The sequence below is a fragment of the Nanorana parkeri genome, unplaced genomic scaffold (genome assembly GCF_000935625.1).
Source record: "Nanorana parkeri isolate BGI_ZX_2015 unplaced genomic scaffold, ASM93562v1 scaffold304, whole genome shotgun sequence".
Lineage (NCBI taxonomy): Eukaryota > Metazoa > Chordata > Amphibia > Anura > Dicroglossidae > Nanorana > Nanorana parkeri.
This window is the reverse complement of record NW_017306572.1, coordinates 1,026,144-1,037,229: the sequence shown is the minus strand read 5'-3', so window position 1 is coordinate 1,037,229 and position 11,086 is coordinate 1,026,144. Positions and strand designations below refer to the sequence as shown.

Sequence of the window (11,086 nt, the reverse complement as noted above, 5' to 3'; positions counted from 1 at the left end):
GATGGAGGTCACACTTTTTCTGCATTACTCAATGACACAGACTATTAGCAAGTGTCATTTTACACAGGAGGCTGCATTTTGACTGCTACTCCTGTTGTGTAATACAAAGCCATTACCATTTGTCACTTTGCAGCTGGTAATCACTGGTAATAGCAGGGAGGGGAGAGGAGCTGGATAGAAGAGATGCATCCTAAAAATGATGTTGAAATTTCTTTGGAAAGCATCGCTTATATTCAATCAAAATCCACAGGTGTTTATACAACGTATGCAGCAGCATCAGTAAACATTAATACGATACAAATAGAATTTTTAGAAGACATAGTTTTACTTTATTTAATCTTTTGTCAATATCAATTCTGATAATATATACAAAACTATACAATGCAAAAATAAAAATATACAATACAGGTTAAAGAAATGTATAGATGAATATTCCATGACTTGTTTCATAGTTGAGTGAACTAACATCTTTCAAACACTTTGTACAAGTCTGGAAGGTTAGCGAGCTGCAAAATGCATCCATCTTCTGCAAATGGTTTTGGGGGCTGCAGGTGATTCCTGAAGGCTTTATACAAGACATGCTCAGTTGTCCATCTCCAGGAAGGGGCGTCCTGGGCCAAATCTTTATCCTGCAGATCATACAGTATGGAAGTTAGAGCTCTGTCACACTGTGTAAGTTAATCATTTGAGATTTTCTATTTGTAGTATGATTAGGGGAAGCTGCAGTTACACCCAAAATCTGTCTTTACCAAATCATAAAGTAGGATTAAAGCTCAGATGCAGACATCTACTTTTGAAACGTCGTGCACAGGCCAGACCCAGCCATAAAGGACGGTAATGCCTACATCTCTAAAACACAAGTCATGCCATTAACTGTTTAAATCAGCAGCTTAAGTAGACTAAACATGCCCATTACTGAAATGCACATTTAAATTGTTGTTAAAAGGCAACAAACTAGTCCTCATCTCCATCTATATCCACTCCCCATAGTTGCCGATATAAGCATACTGTCCTGCAGAGAGCTCTGACATGAGACTTCCAAATGAAAGACAGAGGTGTCAGATGCTGTGATTGACAGCCTGGCTTCACCCACTGTATGTTGCAAGATGGCAGTAACTACAGGGGTACCAACAGCAGAAATACAAGCAGGCACTATGGTCACTCAACCTTCCTGGTGCTAGCAGTTTGGCATGTGGAAATGTGCTACCAGCTGAACTTTCACAGAGACACTAGAGGTCTCCATGGAAGCAAAATTGCCCATTACACTTACCCTCCATGGTGATTTAGGTTCTTTCTTCTCGAAGGATTCCAGTAGAGGAAGGGTTAAGTGGTTGGGTGTGCTGTAGTGTTAGGAAAACTTAGGGCATTTTTCGGATGGTCACTAGTTCTCAGTATAGAAAGTTCTGTGCCAAAAACTTCTACACTAAGCTCCCAGATAACAACGAGCGTATAATACTTTACTAAAAACGATCCTTTATATGCGGTTTGCATCGTTTAAGCAGTATGGGTGATAAAAATAGTTCAGAATCAAAAGTCTAAAACACTCGTACTGTTAATGCAAAGTAATCATCTTATTACAATAGACTTAAATTCAGCATTGAGAGTGACCCGGAATAAAAACCTATATACCTCCGGACTGGGAGACTCCTCTAACACATACTGCTTCCGGAGAGAGTAAAACATGGAACATTCCTTACTGAAACTTCCAAAGCATTCCTTTTCATCATCCCAGTTTATCTGCACAGGAAATAAATTGGAGAGAGAGAGGAAAAAAATATGTGCACAATCTGTAGATTATTACAAGAAACACCAGATTTTACTTGCATGCAATGCTGTTAATAGCGGTCCGATACATACATACACACACACACACACACACACACACACACACACACACACACGCACTTAAGAGACGTGCATATATTTTTCTAATTTTTTTTTTCTTTCTTTCATGACTTAAAAATAGAGTTTTAACACATTTTCTGAATGTTTAAATCAGGTATCTTATTATCCCAGATACTAGACAAAGGTGCTTCTGCATTAAAATTAACAATTGGTCAATGAGGCCACTCATCACAATATAATGACCAATGTGAGGGGCCCAAGGAAGTAGAAGGCAAGGGGCCATGCTTGACCTTTGCATAAAACCACTTTAAATAATCCAAGCAGATCACAATCCAATAAACAATTGAAACCACAAAATTGTCCAAAATAATGCATCACATCAAAGAGACAAAAGGTAAGGTCTGTGTAAAGCTGCACCCCCAACCCACTGATCCTTCCACCGCCTCAGTTGGCACCAAAGTACCCAAATTGCTGGAGCCTAGAACAAACAGCGATGCCGCTTCCTCTGTCACCTGACTCCAGAAGCACCAGCTATTTTGCGCTGCCTGCAAAGGAGGAAGAAACGCCAGGGGAATCGCTGCAGACCAGAGTATTAGTCTGTAAGATTAGGGGAGGCTTTACACAGACACATAGGGGGGAATTTATCAAAACTGGACAAGACAGAAACTGGAGCAATTCCCAATGGGAAGCAATTAGCTTCTGCCTTAAGTTTGTTCAGTTAAGATTTAAATATGAAAGATAGAAGCTGACTGGTTGCCATGGGCAACTGCTTCAGATTCTGTCTGCTCCAGTTTTGATTATTCCAACCTTGTATTTGTCTTGTGTCTAATGTGATGCAATAATTTTAAATAATTCAAATCAGGCAGGTTATTAAAAGGCATAAAAACAGACTATTACCTCTGTAGCTAAGCGCAACACGAACATTGGTAACCCTTCAAGGGGAGGGATGTAGTTGTCTAGTAAGAGTGGTAGTCCAGTAAGATTCCCATCCTGAAATAAACAACATGTCTTTAAGGATGTCTCACAAAGTATAATATACTTGTAGGATATTAACCACCGATAAAGCCATTTTTTTACGCATTTTAAATGACTGTTATACAAAAGCAAACAAATTGAAGCTGAAGTAGTGGAAATGAGGGGCTTTAAAACATTTCTACAGCTGAAAATGACTTTTACTATCAGCTAGGCTGTCTATTTTTTTTTTGAAGTCGATGTAACTTCTCCCCTTCTTAAGGTTTTTTATTTTAAGCCTGGCTATCTCAGCTGCCTGTTTGCCTTTTGGTGGCTGTGACACACACACACACACACACACACACACACAATAACTAGTAGTACACCAATACAATGCTGCAGCTTTATGTTTCACCTTGTCATCTGTAGATTGCTTATTGGTCTAAAAATGATCCCATCCGAGGAGAGAGGGTTTCCGCGGCTTACAAGATGGCCGCTTAACTCCGGAGCTCCTGACCACCCGCAACCCAAAATCAGCTTCTACAGCACCTGAAGAGACGACATGGGGAAAATTGGACCGCAATACCCCCCGGGGAAGACGCCCCCGTCGCAGGGAAGCCAACAAAACAAGCAGGTACCAGATATGTTCCGCTCCCAGCGACATGAGGCCTCGGAGACGCCACCAACCAACATGGCGGACGACCCCTCCCGCAGGGCCCATCCCGGCCTTTAACTCACCAAAAATGTCTATTGATTTGCAGCCCTCAGCTCATTAACCTACCTGGGGAAACCAATGGCTATGTAATGTATGAATGTGGCTTTGACATCAGTGGTGTTTGAACTGGTTATTTGTGCTGCCGTCAAGTACCAGTTCACCTCTCCAGAGGTGATTTCATCTAAATAAAATCCATCTGGACGTTCCCTGCAATATAAGAGCAATTATGTTCACCATTACCTTCACTTCGCTCTAGTGCTGCAAGCTCTTCAGTAGTCAACATTACCAGTGTCAAATGCCTGTGTCCTCCACTACATGCTGTAGATCTATCCTCAAAACATCATTACAGGACAAAGCAGTGAGGTAGGAGTGAGAGAGGAGATATCCACAGCATGCAGTGGGGACACAAGCATTTGACAACTCCCAGTAGTGTTGAATGCTGAAAAGTCTGATGGAGGCTGCAGCCATGGAATGGAGAGAAGGTAGGACTTCTGGAGAGATCTAGAGAGGTGAGTGTAATAGCTCTTCTGTTGCAGATAACTTTCAGCTGGATTTTGTTAACAATTTACATGGTTGCTTTTAGGGCTCAGATATAACACATCCCTTTGCTTTATCCTTTAATGTAGAACTCCGGGCAAATCAAATCTTAATCCTTGCAGTGGGGCTACCACCACCCCCCCCCCACTGCAAGGGTTAACTGCTTGTTTTGTCTAGGGAGCTAAAATAAAGTTATACTCACCCGAACCATGATCCCAGTTTGCTGTTAGACCAGTCCTTTAAGCCTCAGTCCCCCTCCGCTCCAACAGTCTAAGGTCCTGTGAGTCATCACATTCTATACAGTGTATTGGATGTGAGGACACTGAGGCACATACCTTCGCTGGAGTGGAGGAGGAGACGGGCTGGAGGGAGCGGTGTAGGAGCAAGGTAGGATCGTGGTTTGGAGGCGAATATCTTTATTATTTTAGCTCCCTAGACAAAATAAGCATTTAACCTTTTGCAGTACAGGGATAGCCCCAATGCAAGGGTTATAATTTGATTTCTCTGGAGTTCTGCTTTAAATCTATTAGGATGAGAGCTGTAAATCATGTAAAAGCCAATCCCATTAGTAAGAGAAAAATTACTCTCCAACAACTTGAAAGGAAAACATTGCTCTTTGTAATTGTTCTATTTTGACATTCCTGTCTGGGGAATATCTGTTCAGTCATGTAGCATTCTATGCTTTACATACTCATACAGTGAAACAGACACTATCTGATATATGCCATTTCATTAAGCGTTTTAACACCATTTTAACAAAATAATTTTGAGTAATATCTTTTCATATATAGTGTGGTTTAGAACCAATGTTTGTTTAATGTGAAACATTAAATATGTGATGTTAATGTATAACTTAACCATTTCTAACAAAACACTATAGTAAAGGTTGTTGCATCTGTCAATACATATATGTCAGAATTATGCTTCTGATAACTTGTACTTTCTCTCCTATAAATAAAAACCTTCTCTACAATACATAGGATGAATAATGGATCTTTTTTTTTTTTAAATATTACAGATTAAATTTTAGGATTCACCCTCTGCCTTCAGTGTTGCACTTATGTCTTATAATTTATATTTCCTCTTTTCTGGCATGTATAACGTTTATTTTAAAGTTTTTTAGTAGTCTTCACTTGTCAGCTTGTAATTTTGTTACAGCATTGTAGGATTTCAAAAATGTACTTTTTACAGATTTTCTCTGCTGATTAAACAAAATTTACATAAAAGAATGATAGTGATGGCTAAATTCCCCAAGGGAAAGAAGTGAGATATCACCGCAGTGCAGCAGTTAAGGACATCATAAAGGACAAATTATCAAAGAGGATATCCAACTAACATTTTGTAAGGCTAAATTATTCAAAATATTGTCAACTAGTCAAGTTGCATATAAAGAAATCACCTGCAGGATCCATTGACATCCACTCTCTAAGGAAGCACCCAGCTATCCAATACATCACTTTATGGGCAACAATATAGTAAATATAATTTGCATGACTGTTTAACCAAAGTGTGGGATGGCAAAAATGTCCCAGCAGATTTGTTTCAAATGTTAGAATTCAGGATAATGTACACAGAACAATCTATTGTTCAAGAGGAAATTATATGTTATTAGCCTGCATCAGAATATAATGCAGCAAGAATGATGTGTTTGGCTTACAGCAAACCTGTGACAAAATCTGGGCCATTCCAACTGAGCATATGATGACAACATGGATACATTTAGGTTACCTTTAGTGTAAATTTGTATGCAAATTTACAGATGTATAAAGTAAATTTGTTTGTAATTTAAATTTGTATGAAGATTTTACTTTCAAAATGTGAAATTTTTAGGTAATCCTTGTATTCGTTTTTATCTGTCTTAAAAAGGTTAAAATAACCTGAACATCTAAAATTGCTGGTCTATCTTCAGCAATAGCAGGAGCCTCTGCTTTTGAAGTTATTTAAAGAATCAATTTTCTAACCATTGGAGTTTGCAAAAGATTTAGATGGCTATCCACACATGCAATAAAAAATACTTTCACCCCATCCATCTTTTAGGAAATTACATACAATTTAATTAACTTTCCAATTATTGGAAAAGTTATACAGCTAAAATGTGTGCAGCCAAGCTATGCATAGAAGAGTACAAAATACATCCCTTGCCAGCTTTCCAGAATAGTGAGCGGATGTGCCAAGCTACACCATGTTGTTTAAAAGGTCTGACTAATAAAAGTGCTGGGATCTTAGACTTTTAAATACATTTAAAGAGTGTAACTGCAGGTTAAATTATTGAAATATAACATTAATAATTTATACACACTAACAATTGTAAATAACCCAATGCCCAATAAATGAATGAATAACCCAAATAAGTATGCATTGTTAGACGTAATACTTGCATGTATGCATATATGCCCACATTTATTACTTTATTACTTAAATGTAGAGTTACTTGGGGGCGTGGTTTCCGCGGCTTACAAGATGGCCGCTTAACTCCGGAGCTCCTGACCACCCGCAACCCAAAATCAGCTTCTACAGCACCTGAAGAGACGCCATGGGGAAGATTGGACCGCAATACCCCCCGGGGAAGACGCCCCCGTCGCAGGGAAGCCAACAAAACAAGCAGGTACCAGATATGTTCCGCTCCCAGCGACATGAGGCCTCGGAGACGCCACCAACCAACATGGCGGACGACCCCGCCCGCAGGGACCATCCCCGCCCACCCCGTTCCGGACCGTGCATCCATGCACGACTACATCAAACATCTCCCGACTCGGTCTGACCTGTCCTCCATAGCAGAAGACATAAAAGCCACCCTGCACTCCGCGGTGACTGAGCTGCGGGACGACATCCGAGACATAGGCCGCAGGATGGCCGTGGTGGAGAAGGCCGGCGCGGCCAGAGACGGGGAGATCCGACGGCTCCATTCCCAACAAGAGACCACCTCTCACTCCCTTATCACAATGAGACGCCAGCTGGAAGACCTAGACAACCGGGGTAGACGGTCTAACATACGGGTACGCGGTCTCCCGGAAACCATCATGCCCGATGCAGTACCCGCCACCCTTCTAAGACTATTTAATGACCTGCTGGAGAGGCCACTGGATTCACCCATAGAATTCGTGAGGGCACACCGGGCGCTGAGGCCCAGGATGGCAAATGACGAAATGCCTAGAGACGTCGTCTGCTGCTTGCAGAGTTTTCCGTTGAAGGAGATCCTGCAACGCTCTAGGCGCAGGGGTGCGGTATTCCTTGACGGGACAGAAGTGAAGCTTTTCCAGGACCTCTCCGTTCATACACTCTAGCAACGGAGAGCACTTCGACCACTGCTGGAACGCCTCCGCCATCATGGTATAGTGTACCGCTGGCGCTTCCCTTTCTGCCTCTCCGCTAACCACAAGGGGAAGACTGCACTTCTGCGTACACCTGAAGACCTGGAGTTGTTCTGCTCTCAGCTTACATCGACACACAGACCCCACCCCCAAGTGCGGCAGTCTTCGCCCTACGACCCCTCTGGTCCTTCGACACTGACTGCGGGCCAGACCGCCCCCTAATAAAAAATTATTTGAAACAAAAAAAAAAATATGATCCCATCCAGTTTTCTGAAGCTGTAAGAATGCAATATTATCTGCACTGTATGACAGGAGAAAACCCAATAGTCTCCTATTTTGCTAGGCATGGATACAGGCAAAATACATAAGTAGGTTGTAAATTCTGACTTTAGTTGTCACAGGTTATTGATTCACTAAATAGTAAAGCAAAGATAAAAATTACAACCCTAGAGCTAAGGACTTTAAAAACTGATCAGTGACAGCCCCCAATTTCCATACCAACGTGTCTGGATTACGCATTACAAAACACAAAAAATCCCCAGCACACCTGCCAGCTGGCCTGCAACAAAACAAATCACCCTGTCTAATAGTATACGTTAAAAGCAGAGGTTTTAGTTGCACAAACCTTTGGCCAAAAATATGTAGAAGCCACACTGCCGCGCCAAGGCAACTCTGCAAAGTGTGGTCCTAACTCTATTTATATGAGTCTCCAAGTGGGAGCATATTGATGCAGTTGATACATTGAATGCATGGATTACGCATTACTCACCTCAATTTCAAGGGAAAAGTAATCTTTCAGCATTTCTGACTTTTTCTGAAGAAACTGAACAATGTACTCAGCAAGACCTTCTTTAGGGCCATCTTCTTCTGTCCACCCGCTCTCAGGACTGTCTAAGGCCAACATCGCCAAATCATATACTGGTGCAGACTCCTAGCAGAAAAATATTCATGTCATTTAGCAAATCATTTTCTGTCACACAGAACATTCAAACCAAATATTTACCATGCTGATAAATGCTCCTCCAGTTAAACAAGCACAGAGTCAGATGTCTGCACAGAATTATATTCCTATGTATTACTGTAAAAATAAAATCCTTTTCTTGGAGTCCATTGAGGCACACAGGAAATCTTAGACTGTCCGGGATATACTGTCTGTAAGTGGCAGTGTAACTAACAGTCTTAGAACCAAGTGTGCCTCAAATTAATTATAAAGAAACATGATTTAATAAAGTGACAAGCGTACTAAATTCATATTTATAGGCTCAGGTGTGTCGATAAGTTAAAAGAGCGAAGATTAACAGCGCAGGCAGCGGGACAGCTATTGAGTATTATTTATAGAGTACACCTTTTTTAGTATTTAAATCTAGTGATGTTTTCACTTTACAGATAACAAAATAAACATAGCGCTTTGGGACATTGTAACTTTCTATTTATTCTTTTATATAACTTCCATCACAGGTTCGCAATCCGGCTGATACTTTGTGGTACTATATGAAAAGTTTAATGAACAAGTCCATTAAAACATGGGGGTAAACCTGCCTATAACAATAAGCTAAAACACAAAGGATATAAGACTGACTCTTCAAAATATAAAAGATGATCTAGCAGGGCTCAAAATTTCAGGTCCTGAGCTACTAGCCAGGCCTTCAAAGTTACTCGCCACCAGTTGCCCTGCATAACACAAACAGACACACACAACGCGCACACAGCACAACACACATACAGCCACTGCATAACGCACAGGGCATTACACATACAGCCACAGCACAATGCACAGAGCATTACACATACACATTTCATCTGAAATTAATTTTTAGTCTTCGCACATGTCTAATAATATGCGTGTGGGGGGGGGAGCAGTTTTCACTTTTTTAAAATAATTTTTTACATTTTTATTTTATGATTTATTTATTTTTTTACTGTTGGGGGGGCTTCGGGGGAATATTAGGGGTCCAAACAGACCGCTGACATTTCCCTTTTAAAATAGAAAAGAAATTGAGGACACCAAATCCTCAATTTCTTTTTCAGCAGCCTCAGCACTCAGTGAATGGGAAGCACTCAGTACAGAGGCTTCCCATTCATTCATACACTGATAGTAAAATATTTACTATCAGCTGTTTCCGAATGGGGAGGAGCCTCTGTACTGAGTGTTTCTCCCCATTGAGAAATTCATGAATGAACAGGCTGTGATGTGAATCACAGCCTGTTCATTCATAACTGGGGACACATAATACTATGTGTCCCCAGTTATTTACAAACACTGGAGTGATCAGACGATCGCTCCGGTGTTTGTCCTTCTCACACGGAGGATCGGTAAATATCAATGATATTTACCGATCCTCCGCTCTGCCACGCACAGAGCCGCTGTCATCCTGAAACTGACAGGATGACAGCGGCTCCGATCTCCAACCCGCTCGGCCATCCTGACAGCTGCGGGCGCGGCTTCTCTCCCCCTCACCGCTCCGCCATCCTGACAGCAGGCAGCGCTCCCTCCTGCGCCCCCCTGCTTAGACGGACGGACGAGGGAGCGCTGTCATCAGGTCGGTGAACAGGAGAGAAGCCGCCCCCCGACGAGGCTTCATTTCCACTCGCCCCCACGCAATTTTCACTCGCAAATTGCGAGGGGGCGAGTGGAAATTTTGAGCCCTGGATCTAGTACATATAAAATTACACTTATTTTTTTCTATAAACAAAAAAAAAAGTTTCTGTGCTTTGTAAAAATATATCAGAAATACTTCCTGGGTGGGTCATTTACAGCATATACTGTTTTCCCTTGGTATCTGCTTTCCCATTCAATCACTGGAGATTAGCACTGGGGCAGATGGAAAGCAGAGATGTGGCAGGTCCTACTTGCAGCTTTTCCTTGGAAAATACACTACAACACGTTATTCTGATGGGGAAAAAAATACTTACAGATAATTTCATAATGCCACAATTTCCAAAATCGTAAATAAGTATTTGATAGAAGAGTTCTTGGCTATTAAACAAAAAAATTATTATTACAAAGACACAAGCCTGTTTACATTTGTTAAATATACATGGCGTGTTAATGCAGCTATCAGAAACGCTTGGATGTGCATTGGAGAACGTTTCTGGGCACTTTCAGAAAGCACTTTGTGCATTCTACACATCACTGTTTTTTTCACATTGCCATCTCCTTGTTAATAAAAATGTACAGCCATACTCTTGCCTGTTTGCATGTATTTGGCTGGCATGGGGGAGGACTCGGACCACTGCAGCAGACCTAAGGGAAGAAAAAAACTGGGAGCTGGTTCATGAAAGTGTTTCCAGGAGCCAGGAGACACAAAAACTGAGGCCATTGGCTTCTGGGAGCCCTTTGAAACTCCTTCAGCCATGCGTTTCCTGCAGGTGGGCAGAGCCCTCTCTCAAGTGAACCACCCTGGAGGATGGTTTGGAAAACGATAGCCAAGAGCTTCTTAATTCCACTGGCTGACCTCCACCCTCACCCCAGTGATCCCCAGCACCTTCAAAGCAATGGTGTTAGAAGTAGGGTGTTTTCACCTCCTGACCAAATAAAAAGGGGCTTGCTGTATCTTTCGTCAAGAAACTCAATAAAAGCAGGATGAAGACTTACTTAAATACTTACTAAAGGCTGGTAGACTTGACACCAACTATCCTTAATTTAAACTCTTTGGTCTAGTGGTCGCTATCTACCTTCTAACACCTGAAGCCCACAAGGAAGGAAAAAGAGGGGATACGATTCAGA

At 41.6% G+C, this 11,086-nt stretch overlaps 1 protein-coding gene across 3 annotated transcripts in view; it reads right to left on the bottom strand.

Moving 5' to 3' along the window:
- Nucleotides 1-311: 311 nt before the first annotated feature.
- MLH1 (mutL homolog 1) overlaps nt 312-11,086 on the bottom strand; it is a 42,395-nt gene continuing 31,620 nt past the window's right edge. For 2 of the 3 annotated variants that reach the window (XM_018557799.1, XM_018557800.1), the window contains exons 15-19: nt 10,273-10,336; nt 8,129-8,290; nt 2,743-2,835; nt 1,630-1,737; nt 312-629 (exon numbers count right to left, since the gene is read on the bottom strand). In XM_018557799.1, coding sequence (XP_018413301.1) covers nt 462-629; nt 1,630-1,737; nt 2,743-2,835; nt 8,129-8,290; nt 10,273-10,336 — 595 coding nt within the window. In that variant the 3' untranslated portion in view covers nt 312-461. The remainder of the gene's footprint in view (nt 630-1,629; nt 1,738-2,742; nt 2,836-8,128; nt 8,291-10,272; nt 10,337-11,086) is intronic. The other variant, XM_018557801.1, reaches the window with a different exon arrangement.